Source organism: Struthio camelus, chromosome 1, assembly GCF_040807025.1.
Source record: "Struthio camelus isolate bStrCam1 chromosome 1, bStrCam1.hap1, whole genome shotgun sequence".
In the NCBI taxonomy this organism is placed as follows: Eukaryota; Metazoa; Chordata; class Aves; order Struthioniformes; family Struthionidae; genus Struthio; species Struthio camelus.
Window position 1 is genome coordinate 142480674 of NC_090942.1, and position 19899 is coordinate 142500572.

The 19899-nt window shown below is 37.2% G+C and overlaps 1 protein-coding gene across 10 annotated transcripts in view; it reads right to left on the minus strand.

The window, feature by feature from the left end:
- Positions 1-19899, minus strand: part of WWC3 (WWC family member 3) — a 105410-nt gene that overhangs the window by 19418 nt on the left and 66093 nt on the right. For all 10 annotated transcript variants that reach the window (XM_068920836.1, XM_068920905.1, XM_068920861.1 and 7 more), the window contains exons 8-11: positions 18472-18545; positions 8735-8977; positions 5335-5424; positions 3638-4212 (exon numbers count right to left, since the gene is read on the minus strand). In XM_068920836.1, the coding sequence (XP_068776937.1) occupies positions 3638-4212; positions 5335-5424; positions 8735-8977; positions 18472-18545 (982 nt within the window). The remainder of the gene's footprint in view (positions 1-3637; positions 4213-5334; positions 5425-8734; positions 8978-18471; positions 18546-19899) is intronic.

Here is a 19899-nt window from a genome sequence, read left to right on the forward strand (position 1 = left end):
AGAAAGAAACGTCAAATTTTGGATTAAATAGGGCAAAATCTGCCACACATGACAGAACCACCAATACCAGAGGCTAAAGAATTGTTTAAAAACACAGGTTTCTGAAACAGACAACTACCTTTCACTTTATTACTTAAATAACACAATCAGTGGAAAAAAAAAAAAAAAAACACATGGATTTGAATTTATATACAGTGTGCCAAAAGTTGACAAACATAGGATGGGCCTGATTAGAAGAATATTCTCAGCTGTCATTAGTTGAAAAAGTGGACTTCACAGAAAATTCCAGTTTAGGTGTCCAAGATTTCACTAGCTAAAAAATACTTGCATAAATCTAAATAATTAAATAGTCATTAAAGAATCATGTTTCATAAGCTTAGACACAAATACTGCATGGAAGCTCAAAATGCACTAATAAAAGTGTCAAACACTCTTAACAAAAACTAAACTAGAAACGCACAGACCTTACCCACCAGGACGCTGTCAGGCATTACCGAGATGTAATAAAGCTAAAGCTTGCAGAAAAGTTTTTCCAAGAATTTAACTGCAGCCGTGAATACGTTGTTTAGTTGACGTAACAAAAGTTTAAATACGCCATAAGGATTAAACAGATATAGCATAATATCAAACAAAAATATACATAGCAAAAATCTCCTTTTTCTTCACATGCAACTCAGAAAAAACACTACACACAGAAAAACACACTGGGAATTACAAGCAAAAAAAAGCACAGTAAGTAATTTCAGGTTCACTTACAGTGAATTTTTCTGTTGTGCCGCATGAGAAACAAGACAAAATGAAAAGCATACAGTGATAAATCATCTTTTAGGTCTATGCCAAGATTTTGCAAACAAGAGATTATTTAGGCATCAAAGGAAACTTAGCACTTGAAAGAATATTTTAGGATAGACAGGAAGAAACTGTGGAGATATTAAAGCCCAATGTTTAATTATCATGTTTCCTCCCACTCCCAGCTTTATAAATACAATGGATTTATAATCTCTCAGGCACATTCCCTCCATTCACGCAAGCTAACATAATTCACAGTATATCCCCTAAAAGAGATGTGAAACAAGAAAATAGTAGATTAACCACCGAACACCAAAACTGCAGTTTCTGAAGAATTCTCGCTAACATGCTTGAGCACTGCTTCAGTGAGAAGTACATGGAAGTTATTGTGTGTTAACCCCCTCCAGGTCCCAGAATTTGCAAATATTACTTCATATTTTGTCTGATGGAAAAACTGGCAAAAAATTGTCCAAACTGATATATAGTTGTTTTCTGGTGCTGCATTATGCTATCAGACCATTGGGTGGCAGCAACAAAACATACTGAATAGCACTTTAGTGAAAACTGTGGTGTATGAGTATATATGGTATATATACAGTACATGTGGTTATATCAGTTTGATGTTTTGTCAAACACTTCAAGAAAATAGTACAAAATCAAAAAAAAAACCTGCGAACTTCTAATTGCTACTTGCATTACAGAATGCAAACTCACCAACAGTATGAGTACCAAACTCAGAGTAGCTCTGGCCAAACTCTAGCCAAAAACCAGAAAGGGTGAAGTAATTTTTCCTAAGCAGTCGTTTTAAGATTCAAATATGTAAAAAAAGGAAACCCCAAAACCACCACCACCAACAGCAGCGGCATAGCTACCTTTTAGCCATATACTCCTCCTCAAAAAGCATCATAAAGCAGTATAGGCTGTACCCAGAGAAAAGCTGTAACCAGTGGAACCTGGGCACCACAGCAGTGACAACAGCAGCGCAGGCGAGTTCTGCCAGAGGTTTTCAAGGAAATGTGAAATATGTAGAAATTTTTACCGAAGAGGGAGAAAAGAAAAGCCAGAGCAGGACCTTGACCCTCATTCTGTTGCTCCCTAGGCACTTAGGCCAGACCTTGACTTCTACAAAACACATTCGAGCTATAAATGAACTACTAACATAGTTTCACTTACCACAATGGGTGAAGACATGCTGCGGTCTGATCTGAGGTTTAAAGAAAGCCTCACAAAGCCTCTCCATGGCACTAATTTAAGCACAAACTTACATGCTGGTCTTTGGAATTCTGTTTATTTTGGTCTGAATGCTGCACTAGAAATGTTTACATATAGTAAATGTAAATTCTGCCACAGTATCTTCTGCCAGCGTTAGCTGCGTTAAGGAAAGTAGGTAAGTCTATACTCAAACACTGAGCAATGCAGGATTTTTATCATCATGGTGACTTTTTTGAAATAGAATGCTGAAACTTTTTCCTTAGCTACTGCCAATGATCCTTCCCATTGTCTGCTGACAAACAAGATTTTAGAAGGATAATATGATATATTTTCTGTTTATCTTTTATTATGCTGGATGTCCTAAGTCTGTAATGCAATATTCCATACGATTGCATGGAAAATACTGAATATAGAAATGGGATGGGAATTACAATCTTTAAAATATTCCTTTAAAGGACCTTCTCTACTGATACAGTTTTATTAGGAACATGATCAAGCCAACACACAAAAAAAATCTGTCATGATGAAGGAATACTCCTATGCATTTCAACAGCAGTTCTTCATTTCAATGATTAAAACAGGAATAGGAAAGTAATCTCTCACATGTGCCTGGGTTCACAGTCTTTGGTTTGGTTGTTTGGTTGTTTTAAGGTTTCTGTCTCCTCTTTTGATTTCTCAAATATACCATTCTGACACACTTCCATCTGTAGTGCCTCAGGAGCCCACTAATGCAAGCTGAAGGTAAGTCCATCAAGTCCACAGTCAAGCAGGAAAAGAAACCTCTAACAGCAGGTTAGAGCCAACGAAAAAAATCACCGCAGCGGATGCTCAAGTCTTCAAACACCACCAGCAGAACATGCATTTTTTTTTTTCTGATGCAAAACGAAACGCTGCACATGGTGCACCACGCACTCAACACGTTCATGCCATTGTGGTTTCTGCTCCATTACAAAATTCACAGACATGGGTAGAGGATACCTGGGTATGTATCAATTCAGTATGGAGACAGCCTTCTAGCACTGTCAGCAGCACCATCTCACATCTCGTTTCTTTTACCATCTCCCTTGAGGTTGTGCTGCTTTAAATTATCAGAAGGATGATAACATGCACAGAACTGGGGGCTCAGCCCAGTATTAAATCATGCAGGTTTTTATTAATTCCTAAACTGAGATCAAAATATGTATCCTTCAACGTGCTACACTCCAAAAAAGGTTCATATTCTCTTTTCTTTTCTTCCATCAATTCACCAAAATTAGTAAGGGTTTTGGTTTTTTTTTTTTTTTTAAATAAACATGCAAACAGGAAAGATATAGACCAGAACACAGCCTAAGAATTCTCCTAAAAGTATTTCACTTTATTTTTATTATAAAACTGGTATATTTTGAAATAAATGATCCAGTAATTTTCAATTAAAAAATTATTTTAAGATCTATTTACAAAGATTTGACTTCTCTTTCACCTCTTTGCCCTAAATCAAAAGTTCAGGGTTTTTTTTTCAACAGTTAACAGCTACCATGCAATTTTTAATTGATTAAACCAAAATAAGTCAAACTGAGAAATAATCTCTACTGTGCTATGCTCAAGTTTGCATGGCATCCTCTATGGTAATGTGAAAAAATAATGTCAGGAAACTCACCTCCACCAGTTTGGACTGTAGTCAGCTGTGGTCCCATTTCTCGCAGCCCTTCATTGTCCACAGGGTAAGCGGACGTCTGAGATGAACTTGTTCCTTGCGTATCATCATCACCCAGCACTGTGGTCTGAGCCCTGAGCATTTCTAGAGCTCCTATGCCTGCCATCTCCTCAAAACCTTCTGACATTTGAGCCAAGGGGGAATCTCGAGACGCAGAGAGAAATGGGGTGTCCAGAGGTGAGCTTGGAGGAGACAATGATGACAAGGAAGACCGCGATGACAGGGACGCCAGGGACTGCGGCGTATCCAAAGACCTCCGTTGCTTATTGAAGTTTGAATGTCCGATGGGATCAGCATACGGCACATCCTTCGTGAGAGACTCGAATGGAATTATGTCAAAGCGTAAATGCTGCCCATAGTCTGCTGTGCTGTCTGATTTGTCATACTGCGGAAGGCCGTAAATGTCAGTGAAGCTGACTGAGCTGAGAGAGCCTCTGCTGGAGGCCAGGGATCCTCGACTGGAGGCCAGGGAGCCCCTGCTGCTGCCAGAGGACATTGTGAGGGTGCTAGCAGACAAACTACAGCATGTAAAGAAAAACAAAACCAAAAAAAGGCCCTTTCATATATGAGCAGAAACAAAGCACGGACATTTAAAAAAAAAAAAAAAAAACCCACCCCAACCCAGGTTACACAAGCAATTTTACACACATTCAGCACAGCGACACGCAAATAGGATATGATTTGGCATTTTGAGGTCTAGCTCATGTCTCTCGCCCTGATGTTAAGCACAGGCCGAACTAAAACAGCACAGGTGATAACATGCCTAAAGACAAAGAGTAGCAGAGGAAGATTCTATCCCTTCCTCAAATTCGTAAGCAGTCTTAATTTGGCAGAAAAGAGGCCAGAGCAGGGTCTGGACCAGCGGACTCAAAGAATAAAACCAGGAAGGGTATGTTAGATCATTCAGCTTGAACGTGTGTTAATAATGGATCGTAAGTTTATCAGGGAGAAGAAGTGAGAGAGGATCTGGAAAGTCCTAACGAACTACTATGCAAGCCTCACCCTCACAGGCTTTTCCAGTGGAACACAAGGATAACTTCAGTATGACTCTTGTTCCAGTACCTTCTACTACTCTCAGATGTAATGTATAGGTGATGGAGAAGATGAAGTGAGACACAACAGAAAAAGAGCTGATTATGTTGGTGTGGGGCTGAGCTGAGGAATCCCTGGGAGCTGCCTCTAAAAAGGCAGCGGCAAGTGTGAATATGCAAAACATTCTGGGCTTCTATGCGTATCTTAGCACATTCTCATATTTAATGGCAAAATTTTGCCTTGCCAATGGTGATCAAAAATCCCTTCTTAAAGAAGGCATGAGCATGTTAAACCTCACAGAAGAATGCTATCATCACATAAAATATGACAATAATAATATTTAAAAGGGCTTTAAATACTTACCTTCTTTTCACAAGCTAAGCGAACGTATAAAATTCTCCCAAATAATCTAGCCCAGATAGTCATTACTGTTCATAAAACTCCATCCAAATCATCCCATTCAATAGATCAAGCCATATAAATTTAGTAAAAATTTAGTTTACTCAGCAAGCATACCCAAGAAGTATTAAATAGAAAACTTATACTATTAATAATCTTCTCCGGTGCAGTTATAAAACTTCAAGATCTGTTCTTTTCACATAACTCACCTTTTTAACTGGGAGTGTAAATACGAGGTTAAACGTGTAGCTTCTTCTAGTTGCATAAGCAAACAATTTCTCTTTTCCTGTAACAGTATCCTGTAATTAAACAGATACATATTACTATTTTTCTTTATATTACAGTAGTGCTCAAGAAGTGGAATGCTTTCCAAGTACAGAGAAATGCCTCTGCATTGCAGTTTTGAATTTAAAAAAGAGTTTCCCTGATTAACAAAAATTTTTAATTTATGTCAATTTATATGCAAATGATGGAAGTCCCAGTGAAAACACAGCAACAACACTCCCACAGTATTCCCAGAAAAGAAAAGTAACTAAGGCACAATATAAAAGTCACGATGCTGAAAATAAATTGCAGCAATTGTCAAAGTTCTTAAATGTCCTAGGTGAAAACATTAGACACTCCAATACTTTTTTCCCTTGCAACAACATTAATGGGTGATAAAACAGAGAAAATTGCTATGAATTTGGTCACCTTGGCAGGAAAAAAAATATTCTAAGTAGCTCTGTTATTTAAGCAAGTTAGTGTCAAATTTCAAAGATAAAAAGAAAAATTTTGGAGGACTTCTGTCAAGCAATTATCATAAAACTCAACAATCAACTCTAATTCTCAGTGTTTCAAGTACGTTTTATATCTTTGTATTTAAGCAGCCCACATAGCATTTCAGATTCTAAACCATGATTAAAAAAACAAAAACCCTCTCGCTGTGATTTACTTCTTTCCAATTCTAAGTAATAACAAGCAGTGGAATTACTCTGTACCTCTACAACAACATGAGCGGAAAGTACTTATAATGCAGTCATTCTCAACTATCTGTAAAATATCCTAAATATTGTATTTTGAGATTATTAAAAATTTGAATGTTAGATTTTTGTCCACTGATCCAACGTTCATTCTCTTCCTGAATACAGAATTAGAAGTATTCCTGGTGTTTTTCCTTCCAAATCTAATCATTGAACTTTGAAATAAAATCAGGGTGGTAATCTGTTTTGTGTTATTTTATGTTTCTTTGTCCAGGAAAGTTACTGCTCCAGCTCCACATTCACAAGTTGGCTAGAAATTGGAATTCTGATAGACAGTTTGGAGAAGGCAGATCAAATGTATTTAAGAGTGATGCATCTAATCTTCCTCACCTGCAAAGACAGCTGCTAGAAGACAACATATAAACAAGCAGGATAGGAAAATATAAATGAAAAAGGAGTCCTTTTGGATTTAAAAAAAAAAAAAAAGGCAGCATTAGCCATCCACAGATTATAGAATACGAAAAAGGTATTTCCTTATTAGCACCATAAACCTAAATCTCTCAGCTTCCTTGGCCTCCGACCGCACCAGTTCATAGGCTGGGAAGGGGCTACAGCGCTCAGCTCTCCAGCGGTCAGCCCTGCCCTCTCAGGTGGTTTCCTTCACCGCGAGCGCACCGAAAGCAGCAGCCCCACTGCGTGAACTTACACGATAAAGGCACTGCAGGCAGGGACAGGAAAAAAAGATGCAAGATGCAAGAAACTCAACTGATTCCAAAATTTGCAGGGGAAGAAGGGGGATTCACAAAATCTAATCTAAGAAAACATAAATATGGGAACCTTACACCTCAGTTCATCAGCGGTGTGAGGCAGGCACCTGCACTATGGGACAAGAGACACCTCAGTAAGGCTGCCGGCCAGACTTCAAAACAAAAAATACTCTGTCATACAGATTTTAAGTTTTCCCTAATCTGCCCACAACTCAGTGCCTTTAAAACTCAGCAACAAACAAAACTAATAATTATCTAAACAATAAACTTTTTCATGATTAGGAGAAGGTGGAAATAAAAAAAGGAGAATTGGGAATGGTTTTGGTCATTCCTGAGCCCTAGTATAAACAAATAATTAAATTTGGGGTACTAACAGTTAAGCTTTTCTCCGATTCGTTATACAAAATTAGAGTGCCCTTAAATATTATTCTAACTTCTACTCAACTTCTTGCTAGCATTCGAAATATCAAGTATCCCTTTGGAAAGTTGCTTTCCACTGCATGAACTACATGGAAAAATAGCCTGGCCTTCTTGCCAATATAGTATGCACTACCTAACATGAGAGCCCAAAAACAACAAATAAAACTTACTACATTGCAGTGTAAAGCGAACTCCTTTCTCTGGCAGTTTAAGCTGGAGAGCCAATTTAACGATATTGCAAAAGTTGCATATAATTTTATACAAAATCTTGACCTGTTCGTTGGCTGTAAATTTTCTATTTTTACTGTCTGAATTTACTTTCTAAAGTCAGTCCTTTCAAAGGAAATAAAGTTCTGCAAATTTGTATATAGAAGGCACTTCCAAATATTTTAAAAGCATCTTTAATTATGTAAGCGTTAACCTTTATGCAAGATTATATTAATGCTGGTTCATGTAGCTTTCTTCAAGTGCCAAACCTGGCTTTTTACCACCAATTCATGCCTCAATCTGTTTCAAAACACAAAAGAATGGCAAAGGAAAACAAGAAAACCTTCTCTCCATAAAATAGTTTAGTGTACAAAAGTATTATCCTGATATAAAAAACAAAACCAAAAAAAAAACCCTCACTCAAATCATATCTATAAAGGTAAAGTTGGTATTTCTGGATACCATCTATTTAAGAGAAATAAGTCTGTGATACAAGCACACGCACATTCACACTTTAATCGGAAGGAGTCTATGGTACAACACCACCTTAAGTGTTTTTGTCAGTTTCTTTAGCTACAGGACAAATTGTGCAACTTTGAAAGAAATAAATAGTGTTTGTGTTAAAAAAAAAAAAAAAGTTCATTCTAATAGAATTTAATATTTTAATTTTCAAGAACGACATTCAGAGAACACAGTCAACTGAGTCAGAATTAGGTGCACTCACAATGCTGAGATCACAAATGAAAAAAAATCACCATGCAGAAGGTGATAAAAAAAAGTTCATCCTTTAACCTTCCAGTACCTATGGCTGTAACTAAATACGGGAAAAGATCTTTGTTCTGGTGATTCTGAAGATGACTATGACTCCACTGCAACTGCAAAATACTAGAAAATTCTTTCACTATCTGGGTACTGTTATTTGGATCTTTATTTATCAGCCAGCTCTCTCATATATCACTCAGACTTTTTCCAAGCATCCCATGTGACTATATTCTGATCTTTTCTTTCCAGTCAGAATTTTCAAATGAATGAAAGGAGAACCAACCAGTTAGTGTCACTCTAACTCGCCTGCAGAAAACTTCAAGACAGACAGAACTAAATAATGGCAGAGTCAGGAGAAGACTCATCCTTTTTTGAAAGCAAATTATTCTTCTTTTGTTTCTTAAGCACAGTGAAATTCCTACTACTTCATTTTGAAACTACCCAGATGCATCCTATTGTAGATAAGAAAATGATTTGTTAAATTTCCAAACCTTTCAGTGGCCCCATGAGCAGAGGTTGCTCGAGCCCGCTGAATTTCATCCTCTAAGCGTCTTTTTTCTTCCTCCAAACGTGCAATGTCTTCAGGGGATCGTCTCTGCTGACTGATGAGCTGCAATTCCTGAAGAAGAGCCTCTTTCTCTTTGATAAGCTGAAGACGGTCCCTGTCCGCTTCAGCCATTCCTGGCCAAGACTCGTTGTCTAGCAAGGCCAGCTGCTGTTGTATATTGGAAACTCTTTAAAAGAGCATAAATACATTTCAAAAAGCAGAAGCAACAAAGATGAAAACAAGTGGGAGATAAAACACCAAAGATCAAGAATATTTGTGTGCTGACTTCAATGTCTTCTCATTTAAACTCTGAATTAACATTTTGGGGGGAGCTTGTTTTTTTTTTCTTTTTTCTTTTTTTTGTATATTTTCTGAGCGGCTTTTTTCTTTTTTTAAACACTAAACATGCAAGTATTCTTAAGTGCATAGCTGTACAAAAATTACAATGTATTTATTTATCAACATAGATAACATCTGTTTTCATATCTTGCTCATTTTGAAGTAAATCAATTCATATTTTAGGGCACTTATCATGAGTTTGCTGCCTGTACAACTCATGAAGCTGAACATCCCTTCATTCCTTTCTTCCCCTATTGCATCTTGACATTTCAGAAGGGCTGGGGGAACTACAAGGGGAAAGAAGGGGATATCAAGTCCCATAATGTCATGTCACACCTTCTCTACATGCAAGTCAAAAGGAGAAAAGGTTCAAGAACCTGAAAATATTGGGAGGTTCTGACTGACCACACAAATACTCTTATAAATAAGCTCAGTACAATAAAAAGGTTGGAAAAGACGACTGACTGGTTCAAATCAACTGGTGGGTTTAGCTGCATCCATCATCAAATCAAGCAATTAAGTAAACTAACTGGAATTTTCGTAGTCCACTTCATAGTCAAAAAGACTGTCTATATCTCAATATGCTGAATCATTACAAGAAACTATACTAGCTACAAGAATCATTCCATGGTTAACATTTTAAGCAACTGTTCTGCTAAAAGATAATTTTGAAATCTAACAAATATTACAAAAAATCATAAAGCATAATGTGTCGAATTTGTGCTACAAATGTGTCTTTCTAACTTTTCAAAAGGAAGTTATTCGCAAAATCAAAAGTATATTAATGTAACAGAGAAAATACTCTTTTATGGTTAGATATTTTTGGTTATCTTACAATGGTTCAATTTAGGCATGAGATCTTCTCTCATTTACTTTTCATTTTAACTGTAATCCTCCAGCATTTTGATTCTTGAATATCTTAACCTAAACAGAACTGTACCTTAAAGAGTTACATAAACGTACACCTCAATTTCACCTGCAGCTTGAAATGTCAATGTTCAAAGTTCAGGGCCTAAAAAAAGGTTACTGCCCTTTACAAAAAGTAGTTTAGAATCAGCCATGACAGTGGGATATGCATTCACTCTTCTAGTAAGTACGTTTCTTAAGCAATCACTTTTTCAAAATGTACAATAAAGAATGAATAAAAAGGTAACAACAAACAAAACACATGACAAGACAGACTCACAGACAAAACATCAGTCTGATGACATCTCACAGCTTCCCAAGGAAAAGTATAGACATGACCAAGATAAGTTGTTGCCATCTAAAACAAAACCTCACACAATGTTTATTTCAGACTGACATCTGGAAAGTATTTGGCCATCTCATTATCAGGGGAAGGCAAATAAAGTATCAATATAAGCCATTTTACAATGACTGCTTTAATTACAGTTTGTGCGCTCCTATATCAACATGAATTTTACTGTGGATTTGGTCAAAGTGGGGGTTTTTTTTGCCCTAGTTTTCATTTACAGCAAGTAACAAACTTGGGTATTATGTTACCTTTTAGTCTGAAGTATAATATTTTATCAAGCCATTCAATACCATTTCCTCTTTTTGTATTAACAACCCGCTCCCCGTGAATAGCGAGGGAAAGCACAATTGTGAATGGATACGTGTAGTTTACATATTTCATGCTTCGGCTATTGTGCATGAATTCCAGATGCAGTTTCCTGAAGGACATCTTGCCCAATGGACAAACGGCAGAGCCAGGAACAGTGAGCAGAGCAAGCATCCCTCCTCTTCCTTACCCACACCGCTCAGTGGTTAAAGATTCAGTAAACACTTCTGAATATATATACAGCTTGATTTTCAAGTGTTTGGTGCCAAATGAAACAAACAGGAACCTGAGGTCTGTTCAACAGAATTACTACATTCAGACACAAATGAGTTGTCAGAGCCTCAGTCAGTTGAGCACTAATAACTCACTGCAGTGACCACGCAGGCATTGTGGGTGAAGGAAGGTGAAGGATGTTTGGGGAAGTCTCTGGGTTCGGTTTTGCAAGACAGCTGAAGGAATGGCTCTCTCTTGCCTTGTAACATTCTCAACTGTTTTGCTAGCTATTTTTCTAGTGCCGGGTGAGCTGGTTAAGAAGCCCGCCACAGAAGCAAATCAATGGTATTGCAGGCAACAAGAAAGAGAGAAGGATCAGTCGGCAAGAAGGGAAGGTGGCAAAAACGGAAGGAGGGGAAGCCCCTTGCAGCGGCCACTAAAAGCACATTAAACAGTTTCTGGTGCAGTTTAACTGAGAGATAGTGCTACCTGTTAAGCCACAGTAACAAAGTTAGATGTCCAAGCCCTTTCTAAGAGCCTCAGGACCTAACAGAAATTGTCCTTGCCAAACAATTAGACTTGAATAAAGTTAAGTTGCTACAGACTACTGTAATATAACTCCTCTCGTATCTGATGTTCTTATTCCAGCTTAAAGTGTTTTTTCCAATTTATGTTATGATGACTGTGTGTAAAGTAGGAGGTTACAGTACAGTAGCTTAATTATACTGTTATTGATGGAAAAAGTATTGCTGAGGACAAGGCATGCTGCCTGTTATATCAGACCTTTTATCACTGCAGTGTCTCAAAATCTGTTCAGGTATTTACTGGTGATTCCCCTGACATTCTCAATATTTCAGCTAGCTCTTCTTGGCTCTATTTTTTCCCTTTAAGCAAAGAAAAAGCACTTGCACAACATTACAAAATACAGGCATCTGTTGCGAGGGAACTTCAACAACAGCAGGGCAGTTTTCTGCGGTCTGTATTTCCTGCACTTCCTACAAAGTGTAGGAAGCTTTGTACACAGTGAAACACTTCAGACAATTTTGTTGCTTGCCTTCCACTGAGGACTCCTCAATATGGTGAGTTATTCCAGAAAGCTACTACCAGTGCTGAACTTATTTATCTCCCTGGCTAGAAAACATCCCTGAAGTTTTCTAGTCTCCCTCACTCCAACTTAAGAACAAGATCTGAGGATAGGAGGCATGCTGAATTTTCCTAAAAGCACAGTAAGAGACCCCTTTTAAGTGTTCCATAATTGCAATTCGGTCTTCTACGAACACAAGCTTTTCTTACCAAATACAATAAATGCATAAACAAACACTTTCACTGGGCATGCCTATACCAGATTTCATGCCTATACTACACCAACCATTCTCACTGCTAGCCCATTACAAAGAGTGGCTTTTTTGCTTTGTTTCAGACTCAGAGCATATATTCACCTACCTTAACCACACAATTAAATAAATTAATGAATTGTTTTAAAGGGCTGGGGCGAGAAAGATTTAAGGTCCTTTTTAAAGGCTTTGTTTTTCAAATATATTTTTCCTTCCTACGAGGAAACTTTTAAGATACCACTTTTTAAGCGTAGTCACTGTAAAAGTGTAGTTTTATCTAACTTAATGCCAGATACCGAGGTCCCTACTGATGCAGCAATTTAACATTTTCCTGGGAAAACAACAGTTAATTTTTGAACCATCAGCATTCCAGGCATTTTGCCCATTCCCATCCTTGCATAACAAGTGCTGAGGAGCTTGCATTCCATACTCGAGTAGGTGGTATCAAATGACCGGTTTCCTAGGTAGACAGACTGACTATCTGCTTATTTCAATATTTAAAAATTTCAAATAGCACTGAATATAACAGCTCCTGTTAAGCAGAGAAGCAGGAGGGGCACAAATGGGATGACAAAGGTTTAACCTGGTCAAAGGTTGATCTTAAATAAATACTGCTCTGAAATGGCAAACCTGCTCTGAAATAGCCATACAGCCATATTGGTATAGCTAGAATGATGCATTTTCCATGATAACATAGACATAATACAAAGAGGCTGGAAAACAGGACAACAAGTAAATTGCCACACATCAGACATACTACATCATAGCAAAGAATAAAAAAAAAAAGTATTTTCAGAATTCACAGCATGCCTGAATCGTTACATTTCCACCTAAGAATTCCCTAGACAAAACAGCACAACCCATGCTATCATTAGAAACACGGAGGAAAACTAAAAGACTCTGTTAGTGTCCAGAACCTCTCTTCAAGAGTGCTATTTGAACCCAGCACTCAATGGAATGATGCTACCCAGCTCAAGAGCATCTCAGTTTATGAGAGTTTAGTTTTTTAAAACACAGCATGGGAAGTGAGAATAAGATAGAAAATACATTTTTTATGAGATGAAATATCCGATTTATGTGTATTACAGATTAACCCCATGTTCGGACCATTACTCATATTATGAATACAACAGGTATCTTGGGGAAAGATATATTCTGAAGGAATACAAAGGTCCTATTTTATTAAAGGAAAAAATTAAAGGAACTATAAATCTGGCATTTCCTAACCTGTGAGTGCTCGTCTTTATAAAATACGTACATTCTTCTAACATATTTTCTTTGACATCCCCAAGCTTATTTTAAAGAACAAAAAAAAAATAAAAACTACATTTCATTGCATAGGCTTTTGGGTGGCATATCGGTCCACTTTACTGCTGAAGCCTTTGTTATTTGATGAATGGGAACATCGGTTGTGATAAAAAAAAAAAAAAAGACCATTATGATTTGGAGGAGAACAGTGGCTAAGATCACACAAAGATGGGAAGAAATAATTGACAGAAATCAGTCCACGCTTTTTTTTTTTTTCCCGTATGTTTTGCTTTTTTTGTTTTTTAAGGCAGAACTAGGTCCTGGAAGAGTCCATAAACAGACTCTAACCCAATTCTCTGCAGCTTCAGATAACAGGGAACTTCTACCACATGCAATAACCAGAGAAAGTGGTTGTAGGAATGAGGACACATGATGAAGGCTCGAAGAACTGGGTAATTTCTGGTATTTGTGGTCCCTCTAGAGAGTGGATTATAGTTTACATCAAAGAGGGGAAGGCTAGGGAATGGGGAAGAAAGAAACGGAAAGAACAAGAAGTGGAGGAACTAAGCCAAACGCTCACAGAATTTCTCCACAGTGTCTACTTTGGCTGTTCCTGCAAGTATATGCCACTGTGGCTTTAGCAGACAATGGAAGTATGCTCTTTAGAACATCCAGCCTTTTTGGCAGCCCTCTTCAATAACAAGGAGGTCTTAAATTGGCTTAAGACACTCAGGAAACCTTTAGAGTCCGCGGGCATTTCTCACATTAAAATTAGGTATTCACCTTTAAAGGAAAATTGTAAAATCCGTTAAAAACAATGGAGGAGAGGAACTAGTATTTCCTCGATTCACAAGTAAATTCTCGTAACGAAAAACGTAAAGACAGCTCAAGAGTATGGCTCAGCTCCCTTTATAATCCAAACAAAAACAGTTTTATGTTTAAAAAGTGACACTGGGAGATTTAGGTTTAGCTGGCATGTCTGATCCAGATATTTATGTTATATCGGACAAATTACTTCATCCCTAAATCAGATTTTCAGATTAGTTTAGCAGATTCAAGCATACAAATCCCTTGAATTTCACTAGGAATGAGACGATTTTTTGCCTACACAAGATGAATATTAACAGTAAAATGCCTGACTATTTTGTTGTATCAGTACTGAAATGTTTTTATCAATATCCCACATATATTTTGTCAGAATAAGCATACATGCACTAATACACTTTTGCCTTTACTAGTGCTTTTACAAGCACAACTGAAAATTGATCTGAGTAATGAGACAACAAGTTTGCAGCAAAATAACTATTTAGTATCACTCCGAAATGGAATGTGGAAATATTAAGCCTAGCTGAGGAGGAGGCTTTTTCAAGTCTCACATAATCTGTTGACAAGCAATGTAAGATTTAAACATGTGAACTGGAAAACAATATCTTTAAATTCAAAGCTACAGAAGGTATAAACACATTCCTACTTTTGGTGCCCAAATTAGATAACCTGGTTGAGAATGCTTGGCTGTTTTAGTTCATTAAAGTCAGTTGCCATCAGACTGTATTAAAAAAAAAAAAAAAAAAAGGAAAGAAAAAAAAAATCAAAAAACCCCCACACAGTTGTCTATGCTGATGCTTCTTATTGGAGTGATTATTTTTCATCTATCGATTAATACATTTCACTGGATACGAAGCACTGCAGCAATGACATTTCAGGATGACTTGCCAATATACTTTCTGTAGCCATTCAATTCAACAGCACAACTTAGATTTATCACAAAAAAAAAATTGCTTTTAATTTCTTTTTCTGTGAAACAGTCTATTCAGAAAAGTGCTGAATGGGGGGGGGGGAGGGGGGAGGACGCTTTCCAGTGTGCAAATACTTTCATGAGAGGTGGTCTCACTGAAATAGCAACTGAAACCAAAAACGGTATTTTTCCAGGGAGCTTGGAGTTGTCTTCAAAAAGACCTGTCCTCCCTCCCTCTTGTTTCTCTGGAGGCCACACTGACAGATCTGAGAGAAAAGATTTCATGGAAATAAAGTACAGTTTATTTTAAAATAATAGAGGGAAAGGAGAAGAGTAAAGAACAGAATAAAACTGATTTTGTGTGTCTTCAGCATGACTGGTGAGTTAAAAAGTACAATCGACACACCTTCTCCCAGAATACTGGATTGAATGTAGGATAAAGGACATCTTCCCTAGCATTTTAAAGATGTCGGGAACCCTTAGCTCACAACATCTGAAGATACTCATGGGAAAAATTAAAATGCAAATTATCCAACTTCCTTCCAGTGGGAAACTGAAGGAAAAAAAAGCTCCGTGAATGTCTTAATTTATGCAAAGGCCAAACCACTCAGTACTGTAAGGGCAAGACTCCTGAAGGAGGAAATAAAATCAGATTATCTTCTAAAAGGGAGGACAAAGATATTGGAAGAATTAGCCAGCTTTTCTGCTGGCACTGGGTATCATCTCCCCAGTTCTTCAAGATAGTTCTTTTGGAAAACCCAATACTGTATTTTCCTTCTAAGACTTCATATACAGAGCACGCATTTTATTTTTAAAAAATTTCTTTACTACGCAAGGCAACTATTCTACTCCTGTCTAAAGCTGTACTGTCTTCTGGATAGATTCACAAGAGCAATGTGATTCACAAGAGTTAAAATGCAATATACTGCAGTTCAGCTTGGGGTTTTTCCCTTGCTTTCCTTTAAGGGGCAATACTCGCTCTCCTTCTACAGTGTATTTTAAGTCTTCCATTAAAACTGGTGCTCCTTTTAGAAGTAAACAAGACAGTTTGTCCACTGCTGTTGTACTTATTCACTGTATATATTTCCACATTCCGTTTGACAAGCAAGTAGTCATAATATAGTGTTTTACACTTGCGATATACTGCAGCGTTTTAATTTTCTACTCGGTAGATTCTAACCCATCACAGCACATTCCGTCACCCACACTGCGCAGTAACAGTAGATGTTTCACCAGCCAAGGGAGAACGAACACAAAGATATTTAGTAGAGACAAAAGCTCTACAGAAATGCCAGCAAGCTAAGGGGAAGGAATGCATGATAAATGAAGAATGCAACCACAGAGATAACTGGTAGGGGCAATGAGCTTTGTGCAGTTCCACTCAAAAGTTGAAAGCTGATTACTTCCGTACAACATACTGGGCAAAATAAGGATACTATTTTAAAGTAACTAACATGCTTTTGCTAAATAACAGACCACTGTCAGAATGCTATCCCTGGATAGCAAAACTATCCTTACTGCAATTACTCCTCTCTATTTGGAAGGGTCGTTACCCAGGTTTTCTACACTCAAATAACATCAAAACCCAGCTCGCTTCTGATGCTCAGAAATCCTCCATTCCATGCATAAACAAACGTTCAGCATTTCCAGCTGGGAAATGCTTCTAGGCTATTTAAAACAAAGCAAAACAAAACAAAAAACCCTTATCTTTTCCCTGCACCAACCCATAAAAAAGAATTTTTTGAAAAAGGACAGAAAAGATGTATCAGAAAACTTGATTAAGATATTTAATACAATCTTTACAGCACCAGTAGCTTTGCTAAGTCTAACAGTATAAAACTAAATTCTCTTTCCTCCTCATCAACTGTCACGTATCCTTAAGTTATCACTGGACTCTAAAGCGCTAAGGGTTATGCATGTAATTAACAGCATGTTGATGGGCTTCTGGTTTGCCTTTTTCCCCCCAGTTACTTACCTTTAAAAAAAAAAAAAAAAAAAGTTAACAGTGGCAGGTACCTACCTATGAGGCATTTTCAGAAGCTGGCTGATCCAATACAGACTTTCATTCTGGCCACAAATACTGGAGAAGTTTAGCTGCCTATCTATAACGTTCTTGCATTAACTTTTTTTTTTTTTTTTTAAAGCCTGTATTGTGCCCAAACAGGGGCAAATTTTCCAAGAATGACAAAAGGGCGACTTCCCTATAAAGCTTTCAATCCTTGCCAAGACATATGACAGCATTATGGTTTCCCTCAAAGAAAAAGTCAAAGCATGAAAAAATGATCAGATTTTCTTTAACCCTTGTTGAGAGATGTCAAAAACTGAAAAAAATAGATAGAATTTAAAATAAAAAGGGAAAAGTCTAACTTGAAAAAACATATTTGAAAAAGTAAGGTTTTCAGAGTTCACTATAATGGGATCTTTTAAGCATCAGTCAATTTTAATAAGATACAGTTCTACTAGCACAATTAAAATAATCACAAATGCATATTAAATTCTTATGTTCAAGTTGTGGCAAATAGTTTGAAAGCAGTGAAGTTATAAGGAGGGCCTGCTAATCTATACCTGCAGGCAATATTTTCAAATAATGCTAGATCAGAACAGTTTACTTTTACAAAGCCATGAAAAACCTGCAAGACTTAACAATCGCAAAAGAAATAACGCGCTATGAGAAGTGACCAGACTGAAGAAGATGGTGATGAATTAACTTATTTCAATTTAATTTATTTAAAAGAACACTCGTCAAAGATTTTTCCCATCACAAGTTTCATTTTTACATGCCCTTTTGCTCAGCTTATTTTCACTTATCTCAAAGTAACTTTTTATTCTTTCTTCACATTGAGTTTACAACTTTAATATAATGAAACTAAAACACAGGTACGCAAAATTGTGAATACACTGTCACAGCCAGATAAACATAAGCCCAGTGTAAAGATTGTTTATATTGTTTATATTGTTTATATTTCTTCAGAAGAAGAAAAAAATCTGTCAAAGTTCAATCAAACTACTGCAATTTTGTGTTTATACAACTGCAGAACATGGCTGACATTTGGCTTTATCTCTGCAAACAAATATAATAACCTTATGATAAAGTCTCATGTTTACCTAAGCTTTTATTATCTCTGAACTACTCCATAGTAAGCAAATTAATCTTCTCAAACACATTTTAACTTGAGGCTGGTTCCAGTTCCACTTTGAAAACTTTAATCATAAACATAAACACAAAAACCATCAAATTTAGGTATACTTACCTTTTCTTGGCCTCTTCATATTGCCAGTTCAATCTTACTTTGTCTACAAGTCTTGTTTTATCATCAAAGCCAAACTTTTGTAGAGTTGAAGAGCAAGAACAAGGAAAAAAAAGGGGGGGGGAGGGGGAGGCAGGAAATAAGATTTTTAAAAACACTTTCACAAGGAAGGAAGGGATAAGTTAGTCTCTCCTACTAGTCTCTCTAAAAAACTGTCAATGTTTTAAGTAGTAATAATATATTCAAAATCCATTTGATGCTTCAGAGATAGAAAACTAACCTTTTGCCTAAAATATGAAAGATAAATAAATTAGCTCTTTCAGTAATTTTAATAATCTTGGAAACTAACAGGTAGCAAGTAGAATTACTTACCAATGGTCAAAGCTTTCCAACTTAATCCAAGCTTAAAATACAAATAAAGTATTTTAAATGAAATGTTTTATCGCTTTATATACTATTTTATCACTTGATATAGTATTTTCATTGAAAATTTACTAAATGTAATTCAGATTACATTGCCTTTACACTGAAGTGTTACTCAGCGCTTAGCTTATTGGCATGCTTTAAACACTATTCCAAAAGCATCATATGATTCTTGAACCAGTCACAGAATACATTTATGTTACAACGCCAACTGTATACAGTCCGATTTCTACAGCAGCTTCTCTCCATCTCAGGGCATCAGTAGTTACCCTCTTCAGAAGTCTGTGTATGGCCTAATAGTCGCAGCCCATTTCCCAACTTAAATGCATTGCTGTACTGCTACATTTCCTGTTAAACTACTGGTTTTGCTCTCTTTACCATCACGTGTCAAAAAAAAGCATCAAGACAGGGGGCATCAGGACAAGAGGCAAAAAAAAGCATCTCTCTTGCTCACTCAGAATCACTATTAATGATTCTGGAAAATAATATTATTATGTAGATGAGGAGAGATGATGAGGGGATGTTGTCTCCCTTGACTTCAATAAGGCTTTCAACACTGTCTCCCATAACATCCTGACAAACAAGCTGATGAGCAGACAGTGAGGTGGACTGAAAACCTGAACAGAGCTCAGGGGGTTGTTTGTGACCAGTGGTGCAAAGTCCAGTTGGAGGCCTGTAGCTAGCAGTGTCCCCCAGGAGTCAATACTGGCTACAACTTTGTTCAACCTATTCACCAGTGACCTGGATGATGGAACTGAGGGTACTCTCACCAAGTTCGCAGACAATATCAAACTGGGAGGAATGGCTGATACACCAGATAGTTGTGTCTCTCTTCAGAGGGACCTCAACAGGCTGGAAAAATGGGCAGAGAGGAACCACATGCAGTTCAACAAAGAGAAGTGCAGAGTCATGCACCTGGGGAGGAATAACCCCATGTACCAGGCTGGGGGTTGACCTGCTGGCAAGCTGCTTTCAGAAGGATCTGGAGGTCCTTCTGGACACCAAGTT